The 20,033-nt window shown below is 27.3% G+C and overlaps 1 protein-coding gene across 2 annotated transcripts in view; it reads right to left on the bottom strand.

Annotated features, from left to right (window-relative positions):
• Nucleotides 1-19,369, bottom strand: part of LOC107447990 (protein APCDD1) — a 36,986-nt gene extending 17,617 nt beyond the window's left edge. Inside the window, exons 1-2 of one of the 2 annotated variants that reach the window (XM_016063055.3) lie at nt 19,138-19,369; nt 9,358-9,502 (exon numbers count right to left, since the gene is read on the bottom strand). In XM_016063055.3, the coding sequence (XP_015918541.1) occupies nt 9,358-9,502; nt 19,138-19,165 (173 nt within the window). In that variant the 5' untranslated portion in view covers nt 19,166-19,369. The remainder of the gene's footprint in view (nt 1-9,357; nt 9,503-19,137) is intronic. The other variant, XM_071182195.1, reaches the window with a different exon arrangement.
• Nucleotides 19,370-20,033: the final 664 nt, after the last annotated feature.

Consider the following 20,033-nt stretch of genomic DNA (forward strand, 5'->3'; position numbering starts at 1 on the left):
AGATATTGGCCATCGTGTTAGTTTATTTTGATATTTTTATGACGTTGGGGTGAATTTATAATTTGATCAGGAAGGGGAGGATTTTATTAAAAGAAAGATAAATCTGTCGGAAATAAAGTCGTTTTATTTCTCGAAAGAAAGTTCTATTTATAAGAGAGGAATTAATTGTAACAAAAATTTATTTCAGAGAAAATTTTTATTTGTTTAATCAAGATGATATGACCATTAGCCTTTTTGGCAGTTTAAATCAATTGAATTAATTTAAGGTTAGATTTTTAGAGAACGTTAATTTACAGCAGTTAAAAAAATTTAGAATAATTTCTGATTTGTTAGAAAACTTTTTTAACATTAAATCTTAGAGAATGTCCGAGAAAGTACAGTGTTGTGTTCGATTTCGTATCTTACTTAACCGTTTACACCAACTAATTAGTATATTTAATGTGTCTTAGAATTTAGTATATGATAAAAAGATAAAAGTTTCGACTGTGTTTGATAATAAGAGAAATTTAATAAAGCATATAGCAACGAAAATTAAATAAATAATGTGATCAAGCAATTCTATTATAAAGTTTTTTTTAATAGCAATCTATTTTGTACTATTTTTACAGTTAAAACCTCTTTTGAGTGTTATAGGTATGAATGCATGTAGAATAAGGATTTCTACTAGCTTACATTAAAATTTTAAACTGGGAATTATAGAATATATGACACAATACGAAGAAATTAATGAGAAGTAATTTTATTCGCTAACGAGATTTACATGATTAAAACAGTCATATAGAAAACTGTTTTCAACTCTCTTGAATTTATTATTTTACATTTTAAAAATTTCGATATAATGTTTAAGATTTTTAACTGACAACATATAAGCCTTCTTTTTTTGTTACTTTTGACATGTACTCCAGTACGAGTTTATAAAATAACGGTTTATCTCGAGTCAAATCAATTAAGTTAATAATAATGGGTAAATTAATTACAATAATGGATAAAAAAAAATAGGAAAAAGGCAATTAAAATTATAATAACTTTCTAGCAGATTGGAATTTTGAAAAACAAATCCATCTTAATATTATTAATAAAAATGACCCTTTCAAAATATCAAATTTCAATTCTATAGTTGCATTTCTTAGAGCTGCAGAGTGGCTAGCAATATACTTTTTAATACGTGTTTAACAATGATAATTTCCAAGCTAATTATCAATTTTTTTTCCACCCTAGTTCCTGTTCACTTTTCTACACTTCTTCGTAAATTTTAAATCTTTCAAAATGTCAAATATAACAAAAGAACTGAGAAAAATTAGTGAAAAAAAGCACTAAAAGACCAAATGGAATTTTTTTTTAGAAAATCTATGGTTAAATTCACAAATGAAAATGGCCCTTTCTGAACGTCAAATTTCAACTCTCTTGTTGTATTTCTGCGGACTGCAGAGCAGCTCGCTAGACAATTTTTACTACAAGTTTAACTATTAATAATTCTCGAACTAATTATCAGATTCGAATTCTTTTTATTCCCTCGTATTACATGTACATTTTTCTACACGTCTTCGTAATTTAAAGTTTATATATCTTATAATTTTAGCACGACAAAACAAAACAAAAAGGCTAAATTGAATATCGAAAAAATCATTAGGCTCTTACGAATTTTTAATTTAGATAGATATAAGATAGCTGAATATTAAAATAGTGCTCTTTCCTCTTTATATACTGAAATTTTAATTGAACATTTCACTTCCTCACTTTTTGTAATTCATAAAAAGTCTAAAAAATAAAATTTGACAGAAACAAATTCAATTTATTTATCTGAATTAAATTAAAACTCCCAAGCTTTGTAACTGACATCAAGACAATCACCTAAATCTCTCACTTCCTAGATGATATTGATTACAAAGAGCAACGTGTGTTTGAACTATCTGGGAAGATTTGGTATTAATTAATGCCTGGACAACGTCCCATTCCGAAGCAGTGTTTGCAGAAAAGAGGCGACCCTTGTTCGTAACGTGCCCGGGTAATCCCTATTCCTTCCTCACTTCTGAAGTGCGACCCACTTTGGAGTGGAGAGGTGTTGTTCTGAGTCTATAGAGTCTTTTCTCCATCCCCAGTGTTGTCGCGAGGTAAACAGATGTTCGTAAGCACGGCTCTATCTGAAGTGTTATCCATAGTTTTATGAACTAAACTTTGATCGCAGAGGAAATGGCTTTAGGTATAAATGGTGTGAAGCCTCTTTAAGATTAGCATAATCTAGAGTGTGACTCATAATTTATTTATTTATTTATATTTAGTTTTGTGTAGTAATCACAATCCATTTTAAGTGGCATAGAGTTTTATAGTTTTGCAAAAAAGAAAAAGAAAAAAAAATATTCAAATATTTAGCAGAAAAATTAAAGCTTGTAGAACTCGGACATCTGTTTAGCTTTTCGAAATGGATATATTTGTTAAATAAAGTTTTCTTAATAATTTTCAATATTGACAAAATTGAATTTGTAAATATTGCTAAAGAGAGATATTTGTATTGCTTTGTGAAATAAGGTTTTAACAAAAGGGAGCGATTGCATTTGTAAAGTTTTGTAGAAAGGAGCTTTTTCAACAAAGCTTAGCAGAAAAATTAAGGTTTATAGAATTAGGTTATTTGTTTGGTTTTGAGAAATGGAGACATATGTACTGCATTGTAAAATGAGGTTTTTCAATAGTTTGCAATATTGATAAATTTTATTTCAAAGGTTCTGTTGAAACAAATGTACTATTTACATTGCTCTGTAAAATAAGGTTTTTGTTGAAGGGAGAGATTGCATTTGTAAAGTTTTGTAGAAAGGAGCTTTTTCAACATAGCTTAGCAGAAAAACTAAGGTTTATAGAACTAGGTAATTTGTTTGGTTTTGAGAAATGGAGACATATGTACTGCATTGTAAAATGAGGTTTTTCAATAGTTGGCAATATTTATAAATTTTATTTCAAAAGTTCTGTTGAAACAAATGTACTATTTACATTGCTCTTTAAAATAAGGTTTTTGCTGAAGGGAGAGATTGTATTTGTGAAGTTTTGCAGGAAGAAAATATTTATTTATGGTAAACTAACCAGTGAAGGAACACTTAAGCTTCGCTTGCCTTTTAAAAAATCATATTAATTTCAAAATTCGTAATTTTAGTTAAATTACAGTGTCAACATATTTGTTACTAATTGCAAATTGTGTAAAAAAATTGTAGAGAACTTACATAATATTGTTTTAAAGTTTTGGAGGTTCAAATAACAAGTAATAAGAAGACCAAGCGAAGGAGCAGCTCTTACCAGTGAATGAACACCCAGTAAAGGAGCACTTAATTTTGGTTATTTTTTAATGCTCTTTATGAATTTATAAGCCATACAAATATTTAAAAACAAGCCTATTCCTGAAATTATTATATATAAATAATTGGAAAATGTTAACTAATCTCTGTAATCATGAATTGAAAATTAAAGTGTCGACATATTAACACATACAGTTCATTCACTGGGAAATCTATGCCCAGTAAAGGAACATGCCTGTTCCCTCACTAGTTAGAAGCTGTTTTTCGTATTTTTAACATACTTTTGATGCGGAACATCACTAAAGGTACAAGAAAATTAAAGTTTATATTTTATTTTCATTAACTTAGAAAAGAACCCAGTAAGGGAACATTTGTTCCTTCACTGGTTTTTCATCGTTTGGTGATCCAGTGAATAAACACCCTCGTATCTCAGTACTTTATTATGCTATGGTGCTTTAAAAAAAAAATAAAACGTAACTTCAATAGCTATATTTTGAATTCTCCTTTTCACAGTGAGAAAAATAAAGCTATTACATGCAATTAATTCCACTTCAAACATATAAATACAAACACTCACCTTATAATTTTTTGAAAGAAACAAGGCTTTGCAGAGATTATAATAAATTCAAAATTTTTTCCAGAGAAGTCTATTTGACCAGGTAATCCAAAACATTGCTAGATGACTTCCTATTGTTTGGCAGTAAGCTATTGTGACCAATCAGTCTAAAGAAAAACTTTCAAATTCTTATTTTTAATCAATTTATATGAAATGTTCCTTCACTGGTTGGTTTACCCTAGATCTATGGAAATTAGACGTTTTTATACTTTAGAAAAATAAAAGAATTCGTGCAGTTTCATGAGATAATTTGTATGGATTTTTATAAGTGAATTATTTATGTAGTGAATTATTTATATTTCAATAGCGAGATCTCTGTTTTCAGAACTGAGATATTTATTTAGTTTTTTTTTTTTTTTTTTTTTTTTTTTTTTTTTTNTTTTTTTTTTTTTTTTTTTTAAGTTAAGATATTTCTGCGTTTTTTTTTTTTTTCAATGTGTAGATTGTCGTATGCTTTTTTTTTAAAATTTAACTAGTATTTTAAAAAAAACTCAATCTGCTGACAATTTTTAAAAAATGCTTCAAGATTTTATCTCAAAAGTTTAAAATAATTAATGCAAAATAGAAAAAGAAATTTAATATATTTTTGAAATCATTAATAAAAATATTCTAATTTTGTGTTTTATTTACAGTAACTTCTTTTAAACTTCTTAGTTTCAATTTTTGCTCATTTTTTTTTCCTGATTTCCATAATAAGATATTAATTAAGATATTAAATGTATCGTAAACTAAGGTAACTTTGCCCTACCATTTGGTAAAAGATGGAAATAAAGGTTTATTATTAAAGGTTAGTAGGATCATTATAGTTAACCTGTAAATTCTGCTAATTCAAATTTGAGAAATTTAACTTGATAACAGTTTATGCAGTGTGTTTCGTAGTCACCGCCATTAATAGATATTTTTAGAATCAGAAAAATAGGATACACGTTAGGAGGCAAAAATTATAATATTCAAGCCAGGGAGAAACATTAACACTATTGAAATCTGTTTAGAAATCAATACACCCTGTACTGTTTAGAAAAAATACTACATCCCCTTTGATTGTCTGCTTAAACTCACAGGTAATTTAAATAATCGCTTCTTGATCCTCGTCTGTTTCCGCCGGCAATCAAATAGGTTTTAATACTTTCTGACCCAACTTTTTCTGTTTTAATCCGGTACAATTTAGATAATGTTTATCTTTTTTCTTCGCTTCTACAATAATTTGCGGCATACAATCGGAAAACGGGAGCTTTAAAACGCAAATATCTGATACGGAAAATGCATACTGCATTTGAAAAAAAGTATGGTCAAAACTAGCACAATATGACAAAATTTTCCGCGTTTCTGGCTCTATAGGAACACCAAAAACAATGTAATTTTTATCGAAGCGCTGTAATGATTTAGGTGAAATCAACTATAAAACATGATCTTATAACAAGTAATAAAATTTGGTTAATGTAGTAAAATTCAGAAATGTTATCGTGATACCTTAGATTTATTTGATTAATTTTACTTTTCAGTTTTATATTTTTTACTAAATGTGTTGTAATAAGAACTATACTTATATACAACTAATACAACTATGTGCATTAAAAAACATTTGAAATGCTCACGTCTCTTTCAGTTGTATTAAGAGTGCCAAAACAAGAATTTTTCAATTTCTTCAAAATATATTTTTTTTGTGGAGCTGCACTTACATTACTAATATTTTGTGCCTTAAAGTTATTAAAAATCAAATAGAATGATCGTTACAAGGTTAAAACAGTCACCAATCTTTCTAAAAATATTATTTATTGAATTTTATGTAAAGTGTTCACCGTGTCGAGATTAGATTTCCTTAATCGCAAACAATCTGTTTAAGAACATTTTCGAAAGAATTGCTTGTTTATAGAGGCTATAAGTGATCCTTATTTAAATATAACTCTTTTAATGATAAGTTATTTTTGTTCTTAAAATTATCAATAATTAAAACTTCTGACACCGAAACAAAAAGAAACGAGTGACGAAAGGCAGTTTAAAGAATTCATAACTCAAACATAAAAAAAACGTGTCACTGTCATAATTTTTATTTTATTTCCACTGTTAAAATGTCACTGTCATTACATATTTTGTGTACACATTGAATAGACCCATTAATAAGCAAACAGGTAAAGTAACAAAAAATAACTTTATTTAAATCTTATTTTGAACTGATGGGTAAAGATATTTAACCGTGAATATAAATATTAATAAAAAAGGAAATTGTATGAATGACATTTCAAATCCTTCGAGTGACATCTAGACATAGAATTTTGTGACATGCACGACAGGTATCTAACCAAACAAGAAAATTCTAGCCCACCCTTGATGACGTAATATATAGCCATTTCCTACCCCCTTTTCAATTTATGGCCACACACGCAGCTATCTGTTCTGTCCCAGTATTTTGATATAAAGTGATGAAGAAACACTTATCACATTATTATTAGTAAAAAAACGTACTTTCTTTGTATAAACATGAATTTTTTTCCGACATATTCAGATTTTTGACCCCCAAAATATAGGGGGTAGCCGCAATCTGGGAAATATGGTTCCATAATTTGGTCAAGAGAGCGATTCAAAGTTTGGACCCTTGGTGTTAATTTTATTTTTTGTGTATTTCGCCATATCTCGAGAAATTTAAAGCGAATTAAAAAAAACTTTGCACACAATTTATGAAATTCACTTATCCAAACATAAATCCATGCAAAATGCATAATTTTGTAAATATTTACTGATTTTTATTATTTTATTTACAATAGTCAAGAAAAATTTGAATTGTACAATTATTTACATATTTTTAATTACAATTATTTACATATTTTTAAAGTATCTATTTTTATTTGGCAAAATACAAAATTTGAGTCAAATTGGTTGTATAGTTCCTGAGAAATCGAATTTTAAACAAGTCGTATATTTAAAAATTTGATTTCTCAGGAACTATTCAACCGATTGCGTTCAAATTTTGTCATTTGCCATGCAAAATTTGATACTTTAAAATTAAGTAAAAAGGTATGCATTTTAAAATTCGAAATTTTACGACTTCTATTGAATAAAATAGTAAAAAATAGTAAATATTTAATATAATGTATTTTTTGCGCGGAATTATCTTTGGATAAACGAATTTTTTAATTGTGTGCAAAGATTTTCCATTCGCTTAAAGTTCTCGAGATATGGCGAAATAGGAAATAAATAAATCTAACATTAGGAGGTCCAAACTTTGGATCGCTCTCCTGACCAAATTATGGGGACCCTATTTTCCAGATTGCGGCTACCAGATATTTTAGCGGGTAAAAAATCCGCATCTGTCGGAAAAAAAGGTTTGCTTATTCAGGAAAAATACGTTTTTGTGTCATATTTCTTAACTTAAATATCGTCTGCACCAATTAATTAGCATATTTGAGATCACCCCTCAAACTGTTAAGATGGATTCCTAGAAAGTGAAGATCCGATCATAAGTTCAAAAGATATTCAGGGTGATCCGTTTTTTATTTTAAGCACAGTACAATCTAATGTATCACATCAGATGTGTATAATCACAATTAAACTCAGTATATCATTAAAATTCCTACTTATTTTTGTAGTTCTCTGATAGGATTTTAAAGAAGAATTTTATAACCTGTAAGGGCGATTGCCTAAAATGATTAAAAAAATAAGTGATGTTCAAAAGTTCCCCTTTGCTGGGACAAACATTGTCTTTTAGATATTTTAAAACAAAAACTTTGAACTAAATAAATTTTTTTAATATTTATCATAATTGCTTGCCTGCAATTATGATTGCATGCAAGCTTAATTACAAATTTTAATTTATCACAACTAGCCCAACTTTGATCCAATGTTCCAATTGTAAAAAAGCATACATTTTTACATATTAATGAGTAAATATAAGTTCATGTCTGGGATATTACAAAGCGTTTTTATGTTTAGAAAATTTATTATATTTTTTTCTGGTCTGAGGTCATTTATATTGAGTCTTTATAGTCAAAAAACAAAAGTATTTTTATGATACGAATTCTTCGCTTACAAATACGGGATACAGACATATGAGATTAATAAACAAAAGCTTTCAGCTGATATCTTTAATAATACATATATTTGTTTGAGAACTGTAAAAAAAATCCTTTTAAAAATTATTAAAATCTTTTAAAAAAATTTTCCTTTTTAAAATTTAATATACACTAACAAACAAAAAAGTATTTTTTTTCTTTTTAGTATAGAGTAGCAGCTTTAAAAGTGGTCAGTTTAAGATAATAGTATAAGTGTTTTAGTTCAAAGTAAGTTTATACATTTTAATATTTCTGTGACATTAGACGCAGAGGAAAATATCTATCAATGCACGTTAACATTTTATCTACAGGCAGCTATCAGCAAAATAATAATTATAAATTCTGTATTCAAACTTTATTTGTATATTAATGCAAACAAAACTTTAATGTCACATTGTTTTGTAAAATTTTATTTTGTTATTTCAACAAATTATTTCAATTTTAAGCATTTTATGCGTTAGAAATTCAGAAGAAAAACAGTAGTTCTATATTCACATTTAAGTTGTTTCGGTCTTCAAAAGGATTATTAAACTTTAAAGCCTTTTTGCCTGAAAAATTAAGAAAAATAGTCAAGACAAGTTCTATGCTCAGTTTTTATCTGCATTACATTTTCAGTTTATTTAAAACATCATCAAAGCTTAAAAATTCAGTAAAATAATAATTATAATCAAACTTTATTTTTAATATTATAGTTTTAGAATGATTTTGCCTTAAAAATTCAGGAAAATAAAAATTATAAGTGCTACACTCGAGCTAACTTTGTTTTAGTCCTTAACAGAATACTAAATCTGTAAAATATTTTTGCAATAAAAATTCAGCAAAATAGTTAGAAGTTCTGCACTCGCTTTTTATTTGTATTGTTTTCCAACAAAACTATTTTGAATTTTAGAACATTTTTGACTTAAAATTTCAAAAAAATAAAGTTATAAAATAAATTAATCAAATCGTAATAGCTGTAAGTTCTATAGTCAAGTTTTATTTACATTATTTTTCTACAAATTATCAAATTTTGGTATATTTTTTAATTAAAAATTCCAAAAAAAATTTTTTTTGGATCTAATATGCAGCTTTACTTGTATTATTTTCTAAACAATTGCAAATAATTCAAACTATTTTTCCTATAATATACAATTTAAAGTCTATGGAACATAATTGCCTTTTTACACAAAACAACAAACACTTTTTTTTTCTTTAGGCGCCAAAAACATTGCAAACAACGGGGCACTATACCCATCCTCAAATTCGCCAACCAAAGAGGAAATGAGTGTCCTCAATCAGCTGTCTATAATTTACTGTCAACTCTGCAATTAAAATTCTAGTCGGGCCCTAAAAAGGGGATGTAATATATATGTCCGACAATACTCGGGCCGTAGAAAAAGCTAATGGCTGTTAAGAAGTAATAACAAGAACTCACTTCTGAGATAGCCAGAGTCCCTTATAATTGCGGGAGACTTTCACATCATTCTCAGACTTCTGGATATCAGTTTGCCAGATCTGGCAGAAAGATGAATGGCCAGCCTCGGAAACGGACAGCAACAACGTGAGGATAACTGAAAGAACTGAAAGAGGAAGAAAAAAATAAAGTAAAAGGTTAAGAAAACATTGCCTGAATTAGATATTGAATTGGACATTGAGTTAGTAATACTGCATGCAGTAATCTATTTTAAGACATTATACCTTATCTGATGTATTCAAAAAATGAGATTTACTTGTAATTATTTAATTATTTCGTTAATTTAAAAACAATGATTGTGGAAGGTAAGATGAATCATGGAATTTCAAAACTTATTCATTTAAACCATTGCTTTTAAATTATTTAATTTTATAGAAATAAAAAAGTATTACAAAAAATAAACGCAAATAATAAAATCTTATTGTTATATATTTATTTATTTTATACTTTTAATAATATGCTACTACGCTCGCGTTGATCACTGAATTTATCTGATATAACGAATAAAAAATAATTAAATATCTAAGAACGTGCAAAAAACTCAGCTCCTTTTCCGATTAATGAGAGTTATAGACAAGCAAACATCACTGACATTTTGTTTAAAATCGTCTGAAGTTTCTATCTCAATGGCGCTAGTTCCATACCAATGAAAAATTCCATTTTTAAAGTCTCTTTTGGACGATCTAATTGAAATTTTTGAACTATTTTCAGAATCGATAGCTAAAATTGCCCCAGACGATAAAACAAGCAGTTCAATAGTTATAAAAAGGACACATACGCACAGAAACAAACTCTTTATAATAATAAATAACATATCTAAGCTTTTGGTATTCTGAGTATAGTGTACCCATAAATTTAATCAATCTTTATTTTCAAGGAACAAAGAAAGTTTCACTGGCTACGTTTACATAGACGAGCAGTTCGAATGCCGGTGATTAATGATGATCTTCACTATGATGTTATTAATATTTGATTAGTGCACCAGCTACAGTACTGACATGAAATGTACTGGATTATATGCATATAGGTTTACGATTTTTAGTCTTGCCCATTATGGACACTTTTCTCAATGGGGCCAGTTAATAGAAACTTTCAAGGTTTCCACTTCAAGCAACAGATTCGATTTAGTTCCCACTAATTCAAAAAATCGTTTAGAATTATTCCCGCTACTTCAATTAGAAGTTCATATTATGTAATAGTTATCGACAACAGCAACTCAGCATCAACAGAAATTCAAGGATTTCAACTTGCACCTCTGGCAGTGTTAACGTTAAGCAAAACTATAGGTAAGCCGGTCATTGGTTTAAATGTCGGACTAACAGTGTGACATTTTACTAGTTTTTCTCTCTGCATAACACAAGTGTGCGTTAGTTTTATTCAGACTTACGTTAAGGCAAATTTGTCCCACACAAGTTTACTTGTGATTTGAGTTAGTTTAAATTTGCAAAGCTACAGAACTGATAATCAAGAGTCACATATCTATTATATAAATTAGTCATTCAACACCAGCTATAAAATATAATATGCAATTTCATATTTTTATTGCATTAATTTTTAACCATTTCTGAAGCTGTAAATTTTTTGTTTTATTTTATATTGTATCCAAGTCATGACTTTCGAGACTTTAAATTGATTCTTTTTACTACGCAAGAAACAAATTCTATTTTTAAATTTTAATTTGTAATTAAGTTGATTTTCAAGTATTTATTTTTTGGTTTGAAAAATTTTGATGTTATTTCTTTGAAAAGCATGGTTAGACTTAGAGATGTTAACACATTTAACATTTGCATTACAAATAGTATATAGAAATGCTTACTTAATTGGTTTTAATGAAGAAAAAAAATAAAAATAAAGAACTACAATGCTTAAATGTTAAGGGAATAGAAATTTCTCAAAGATTTTAGCATAAGTTAAGAATTCTAGAAACTTTTTACAAACTGCCTATTTACTTTGATTGTATGCAATTAAGTAAAGTGTTGTTTACTTTATGTGTTAAATAGTGTGCGACTGGAACGCATTAAAAATTGAATATATTAGATCAAATTTGAATAATTTTGCTTATTTTTTAAATAAAAAATTATAAAGTAACTAATTTAAGTATCTAAACTTTATTATATTCAAAAATAATTATTAAAATTAGGAAACCCATCATAAATGCTTCAGTTTGTGGTTTGTAAACATGAGATATTTGCGTTATATATATACAGCTCCACACAGTCTTATTATTAAAGTAAATCAGGTCTCTTAGAAGATTAATCCGGTTTCTGAACATCCATTTTGTGAACATCCAAAATATCTATGCCCTTTATTTTTAATTAAAAGTAAGATATAATAAATTATTCTTAGATGCATCCTAAAAAGACGTTATCCCTTTTTATGATTGAAAGATTATAAAAAGTTTTAATTTTAAATATCAAAAACCATTCGACCACTTCCTTTCAAATTTTGGATTTTTCTTCCCAGATATAGTTTAGAATTATGTAACAATCAAAATCTGTATACCTTTGCAATCAATTAGAAAAATTTTGAATTGTTCGATACTTTTCCATTAAAAGGGCCATTGGCGATGGTAAATTTTTTGTCAAATCAAACACCAATCATACATAACAATCACCAAACATGCGTAATCAATCAATAACAATCGCTGTTTATAATTTTTAATAATATGATTGATCAAGTGTGTGAACGCCATTTGCTAAAAGGGAACAAAAAAAAGGGAACTTTTTCTTATACTTGCATTGACCGTTGAGGTGAAGGGTTGCCTTTGTGGGCCCTCTTTAACGGAACAGTTCCATTTTTCCGTCAGCAAGATTTTCCACGAAATCAAAAATACGTTTACGTGTTTCTAGTTTTTTTCCCCTTGTATTGTACTTATATAAATAAAAGACACATATTGCAAGATAACATGGATAAGTTCCACTAGCATTGTATGTTAATAGAACAAATTCCTTAAAATTATTGTTTATTTTTTATTAATAAATAACAATCATTGCAGGATGAGGAAGATTCCGCTGCTTCTGAAGTTACGTTATCTTTAGGGTTAGTCTTTGTTTGAGACTAGCAACTAATATTTTATCACCCTTAGCTGAGTGTTAATCCTTGAGGATATAAAGCACGGAAATAACTTCCTTAATCCAACGGAACAGACCGAAACAGTTAGAAGTCAAAAATATGTTTGTTATAAATAGAAAAATATCATCATACTGATGTGAGTCTGGAAATGTCACCCTCTTTCTTCCAACATATCAACAAAAAAGTGAAAGCAAAAGTTTGATAAACTTTAACAAAACCGTAGACAACGTGCGTGCGTAAGCTCGAGCCATGAGGCAAAATTAGGAAAATTTGCTATCGGCCAGTGGCCAGTCGTAACATTTTTGGTAGTGGCCACTTTCTCACAAATGGAAAATTCTAAACTATTAAACAAAAACCGTTACTATTTAAAATGTAAAGCATTTCTTTTGAAAAATTTCTCAAAATATGGCCATATTCAGTTTCAAAATTAAATACGGCTCTATTGTTAGTTTCTAAAATAAAAATGAAAATTCATGATCTTTTTAAGTAGATTTATGTAAAATTTAAGTACGTACATACCATTTTCAATGAATTAAATTTAGGGTTCCAGTTATTGAACCAATAATGCAACATGAAACTTATGTTCATTAACAATCAAAAAATGATCCGTTACGAAATAAAACTGATATAATTGCAATCATAATGATGAAATTATATTGATCAGATTATTTTCAAATGATATTATCGGCCATAATTGAAATAAGTAATATACAATTAACTTAAACCCTATTGAAACCTTTGATTATCAAATTGAGTCTCGTTGAAATTTTGAAAAAGCGTAAAATAACCTAAACATTTCAAGGATGCTTGCAGCCTTTCTTTGTCATAAACACTATAGAGATTCCATAGTAATAAATACTACACTGACGCCACTTCACTTACCTGTCCATTGATAATCCATCAATAATCAATCAGCTAGAGAGCAACCAAAAGGAATGCGTTTCTTTTGGAATGGGAATAAGTATCGTCCAAAAGAAATAGTGCAAAGAGTTGACATTCAGAACTACAAAATTACGATAATTGAAAGATTTATTCAACTAAAAGATGTAATTTATCTCCTCTGTCTTTCTAATACGAGAAGTTAAACGCACGTGGAGGGCATTGTCAGAGTCAAAAATTTGCAATTAGCTAACAAATTATTAATCGTAATTTTATTTGTCGCCCTATAACAGGTGATGACCGTTAATTTCGCCCTATAACTCGAGTCCCTCTAATTATTTCCAATTTACGAGACGCTTTAATGATATCTACTTACAGATGTTGTGAAGTAATTTACTGACAAAACATTTTTTTCATTAGTTTTTTTTATGTATTTTATGTATCACCTCCCTCCCCCAAATCCACATTTTTATTTCTTAACGATAAACAGTTTATTACATTAAGAGATCCCAAAATGATTTATTGTTTTATTATAGATTTAGTTCCCGATTCTATTGTGATAAAATTTAGATTTAATTATTTTTCTGAGTTATCATTGCAATTTCATGTCCAATTTTGTCTTTCAAATTCCTATTTAATTTTTCTTTAGTACGAAAAATATCTAGCATAGTATAGCAAAAGTGAATTCCGAATATTGTTTCATAATTTTATATTCATTTTAATAATTACACTGGGCTCAATTCTGCATAAAGCTAATTATAAAAGTAGATATAGTTTATTTATTGTTTCATATTTGTACAGTTAATACACTTATTTATCATTCTAATTATATTTATTACAAAATATTGCATAATTAGGTAACATGATAAGATTCCGCTTTATACTAAAGACGCATCACTTTTAATTTTAAGCCATTTTTAGGCGTAATGACAATTAAAATAAAAAATAAAAATGTTTTGATATCATATTACGTTTTTTTTTAATTTTTGTATAATTGATTAAAACTAAATTGATTAATATAATAAATAAATAAAAGTACTGTAAATATTACAAGGAATAAATAATAAATAATTAACATACATGTAAGGAATACCTTTGAAACTTTTGTTAATTTTATGCCGGTGACAGCTAAAGAAATTTAATGTATATAGATATAAAAGGGAAAGCTCCCTAATAACTCGAGAACGGGAGCTTTGATTTTTTTTTCTCCAGCAGTTAGCAAATTTTCCACGGGCAATATGTAAATCGCTTCTTTCCGGCTTTATGTATTTCGGGAACGGTATCGAAAATACGAAATTTCATTGATAATTACTATGAATTAAAACTTACGCTGTAGAGGAAACAACGTTTTTTTTTTACAATTTTTCAAAAAAAACAGAAGCAAGCGAAAAAATTTAATATCTTTAAAGTTCGCCAAACTTATAGTTTAAGTGCAGAAATTATGCATACTAGAAACAAGCACGCAGGCTAACACAAGTCACAGAATAAAAATTTTATGGAACTTATTAAAAAAAAATTTTTTATTATAAGTCATAAAATTTCTTGAAACGTTTCGCTTACTATTTATAATTATGTATCCTTATTTTCTATAAAACATGTAAGTTTCAATTTTAAGGCAGAAAAAAATTGCGTTAGTAAAATCTGTACAATCAGTAACCAATCCTGAACTACAATTTATAACTTCAGGATGTTGACCACATTTGAAATATATTTTTAGAATTCCTTTCAAAAATTTAATTTTAAAAAAAAGTATTCGCATATTTAAGCTGAGAAGGAAAAAAAAGGCTATCGAAGTCTAGTACATCACTAGCAAAGAAATATGGAGGGAAAATAACAAAAACAGTTTGATTGCCTGAGACTCGGAGGCGTTTATTTTAATCCCTTTTCACCTCCTCCTGTTTCCTACGGCAATCAAACAGGTTTTAATGTTTTCAACCTTAATCTCCCATTACTGATTCGTCAGATTTTGAAACCAGTCATTTACGTATATATATACTTTTTCAACTTTATTTTTGAGAAACATTCTAAAAATATACATTTAAGATCTTCTTTACAAAACATCATGTGAAAATAGAAGCTTATGATAAAAAATGCATACTCCGTTCATCTATTGTGAAACTGTATCACTGTGAAAATATACTGTTTAAATGCTTGGTAGACTTCGTAGCAATAGTTTATTCAATGATAGACCATAAATATTCTAAAGTTATATTTTAATTTGAAATATATAATTTAAATTACTGAAAACCTATTAATTAAAAGTTAAAATCTGAAAAGACATTGACAGAAATATGACCATTTCCATGATGATCAATCATCATGATCATCTCATTGATTTTTAAGTACAATTAATTTTCAATAATGAACCCTTTATATTAATTATTTTTCTCTGTTGCTTAGATAAAAATATTTTTGACTATTAAATACTTAATAGTCATTATTTTATAAAAATTAATCAAGAATTAATTTACTATCTTGTGATAATAAATGCAATGTACAAAAGGAAATGTTTATTAGTATGGAATATATGTAAGAATTGCAGTGTTTATAGTGCGTATCAGGCCTTTAAATTATCTAATTGTTATCTAACTCCCTTTTCTTTTGTTAATTTTGTTTGTCATAAATTGAGATCATTTGTTTAAGTCTGGAAGAAATTAGTGCCAACACACTTTAATATGCCTAGAATTTTGTTATTTGAAAGAGAAGAAAAAATTTAAGGATTGAAGTTTTTTCTTATATGGTTACATTCACGTTGAGGAAAGCATAAAGAAAAGAAAGTAACGTTTCAATGTTCCAAAGAAAAAAAAAAGAAGAAAAAAATATGGAGAAACCAAAAAAATATTTTCAAACCATATACTTAATTTGATGCTTTTAAAAAAACATAATTATCTGTGAAAATGATGATGATGCTTATTTATAATATATAAATAACTTTAGAACTTTAAACAGGATCTTATAAAACTTGCCATCTGTCGAACCGAGTTTCGTAAGTTCCATTAATACGATTTAACGAATACATTAAGGGTGCCATTCAAAAACTTACACTGTTAGATTCAACATATCATTTAATATTGATCTCAATGCATTTATTATAGTTTATTCAACTAAAATTATAAAATTAAGTTTATGACGGAGATATATTCAGTATTCACGTTTAAATCTTCAATGATAACTGCTATGTACTCATATCGTATGCATTATTTGTAATGCTCCTAAAATATTTTAGTCTTTTTGTGCGATTTCATATTTCATTTTATTACATTTTTTTAATTCTTATTTTGTTACATCTGTTAAGAAAATGATAAATTTATAAATTCTTTCGTAAATATCATTAAAAAACTTTGAACCTTTTGTTAAGAAAGTAACCTTTTACTTATACTTATGTACTATTGTGAATCTGGCGAAATGTTTCTACACTGGGAAAATAAAACAAAGTCTCTATATACGCTTTGCCAAAGGAAAATAAACTTAATGATCGGGGGAAAAAGGATTTTTAAATGATCATCCCATCGAAAATTGATCTGACTACCTTCCGAGATTAAAATTTATAAGGCAGAATAAGGTTTATTAATATACTTTTTTCATAAGAATGCCAGTTGAAGTGAATTCTCCCTAATCGTATTGAGTAAAAAAATTTAAATAAAATGAATGCTGTCACCGAAATTCGAACCATAAATTATATGTTTATAAACTTATTTATTTCAATGATTCTCCCGTTCAAGACTACGCCTTTAATTTACTGATTTGCTCCTTCACTGATTTGCTAATTTACTGATTCACTAATACACCGATTAATATTGAAACCATCACTTATTGGTTCATTTAATTATCCCTGATATATTTTTACCGAATCATATGCAGCGGTATTTTTTTTTTTAAATACAATTAGCGAAATTCCTGAAGGTATAGTGTTTTTACGATCACCACACCAGCCCATTAAGAGCAGTTGGGCCTGAAATATTAAACGCAACTAGCAATCGATGTTTAATACTTTCATAAATTCTGTTATAACAAAGAAAAATATCATTATCAACATTAGTAAATTATGCTGATTAAACACAGTTTTAAATGTCATTAATTATAATTAAACACAACGTCTCATTGAAAAATTAGATGAAAAATATAAAATGGTACGAGAAATTAATTCAAACATAAATTAACTCTCTCGGATAAAATAGCGATTTCTTAACTTCATATACAAAACAATCAACAGGGTGCCTCTGTTGTCTATAATTATAAAATAATAGAGGTAGGCCGACTAAACGGCTGATTCAATAATAGCAATCATCCTAAACATATTCAATGTCATTGTTTGAGTGTTACTAACAGAACATAAGCGAATCACACATTGAAATTGTTATATCTTATTATAGAATTTAGCAATCATAAGCCAAATTCAAACGGGAAAAAGTTATTTTAACTTTTAAATACCAGTTTTAAAATAAAATCACCTGTAAGTCTATAAACAAAATCAATGACCTAATCTTCAACTCAACATCACGTTGATGTCCATAGCCTCTTCAACAAAAAATAATAATAATAATAATAAAATAAATAAATAGAAAAAACGTAAGAAAAAAAAACAGTTGTTAAATTTTGAAAAGTTTATCATTTCGTTGAATTCGAAAAGCATAATTTTGCCCCCAGTCAATGGATTAAAAGTTTTTAACATTAATTTATAATTAGATGACAACAGTTTTGTACTATTGTGAATAATTTTTAAAATATAAAAGGCAAACAGAATTTAGAAGGAGAAAAAAATTCTGATAAAATTATCGTACTGTATGGTTATGACATTTCTGGTTGTTAAGAAAATAATATTAACTCTAGTAAAAAGCTAAAATATATGGTATTTTAACCATTTATTTGGTAATTTTTCCGTTTTTATGGTAATGGTAAAGTGCAAATCCCAGTTTTCTAAATTATAATTCTTATTACAACACATTTAGTAAAAAATTAAAAAACTGAAAAATAAATTGTACCGAATGATAGGTTTATTCGTCATCGAAAGTATCATAATAAAATTAACAAATTTTTCCACATTTACTAAATTTTTATCAAATATTATAAAACTATATTTTATTGTTAAATTTAACGAAATCATTATCAAAGCACGACGGTAAAAAATTATCGAGCTTTTTGGTATTCCCATAGAGCCAGAAATACTATAGATTTGATCATCCTCTTAAATGTACATAATGTTTTTAAAAACACAACATCATTCGTGCTTTCTTTCTTGTACTTTTTTTAACGTTGAATTACAATATCTAAATATTTTAATGCATTGATCGTTAATTTTATTCAACAAAAAAAGAAAAGAAAAACAATTGAAATAGTTTTTTCCGCTATTGAAAAAGTCTATATCACTAAAAATAAATATATTTGATTATAACTTTTAAAATTGAAAGCAAGATGCCAACACATTCTAATTTATCAATAATCCAGCCGAGAAAAATACCATTTGGCCTCCAAGTTTGGTTCTTGTACCATCTGACTAATTCTCTAATAAAGATTAAGAAATTAGAATGAATTTTCAAAATGTTTTTTAAGGATCCAACATATAATTTAAGCTCTCTCAGAACACTTTTCTTTACATACTTAAAATTGCTATCTTTAAATATAATAATTAATCTTTAATTTTATTCAACTAAAGAATAAAAATGATTGAATTTTTTTGCAAAAATGTTTGAAAAAGTCTATCTCGTGAAAAAAATAAACGATTAGTCCTTAAAATTAGGGCAAGAGGCCTGAATGCACACAATGAGAAAGATAATTGAAAAATTTCATTACCTTTTGTTTTGTAGCTTAGGGAATTCATTTCTTTTTATCTTCGTGTTCTTTTAGCTTTTGACATCGGCGTCTTTAACAACTTTGGAGGCCTGGAATAAGGCCACGCCTCCCACTTTGAGAGATCGTTTGCTCATCATCTGTTGGCTAGATCGTAATCCGAGATGCTTGATCGACAACCAACTCAAGCAATTGTGAGCTACTGTGAAAACTATTGATTGTTTAATATAAAGAATTGTCAAATGAAATGTAACACAGCTATAGACTTTTCTTTTTCAAATCTACTTAGAATTTGAAAAAACTTTTTTTAAGTTATTCCGGAAAATTAAAATTTAAATGATAATTTTAATAAAGATTGGCTCATCAAACCTATACATTTTTTTAAATTTAAAACTAAAATTAAATAGTAAAATAAATATTTTTTTAAAAATACAAAACTGCATTCCGGGTCGTTTAAATATTTAGTAATCATGTTTTTTGGAAATTTTAGATCTACATGACACCTTGTCAGCAAAATAACTAAATCCAATCACCTCTCTTATGCTTACATAAGAAGTCACAGCATTTCTTCTCTATGTTTGTTTTTTATTTTAACTTTGAATTTTACTATAGCAATCTAATTTGAAGATTAAATTCAAATAACAAATGTAGGATAAAATAAAACAAAGTTTACATTTTAACTATTTTTATAACATTTTGAGAAAAATATTCTTTAGAAATCTTTTTTTTCTTTTCGTGGTTAAAACTCTTGGCCCTTCGAAACTGTTCGAATAAAAAATTTTGAAAATTCTTAATTTTAACTTTTTCTAAGTATAATATTTTTTCTTAATTTTTTTGATCCATTTAAAATATATATATATATATATATATTTGACACATCTCTCCATTGATTATTTTAA

Source organism: Parasteatoda tepidariorum, chromosome 1 (genome assembly GCF_043381705.1).
Source record: "Parasteatoda tepidariorum isolate YZ-2023 chromosome 1, CAS_Ptep_4.0, whole genome shotgun sequence".
NCBI lineage: Eukaryota > Metazoa > Arthropoda > Arachnida > Araneae > Theridiidae > Parasteatoda > Parasteatoda tepidariorum.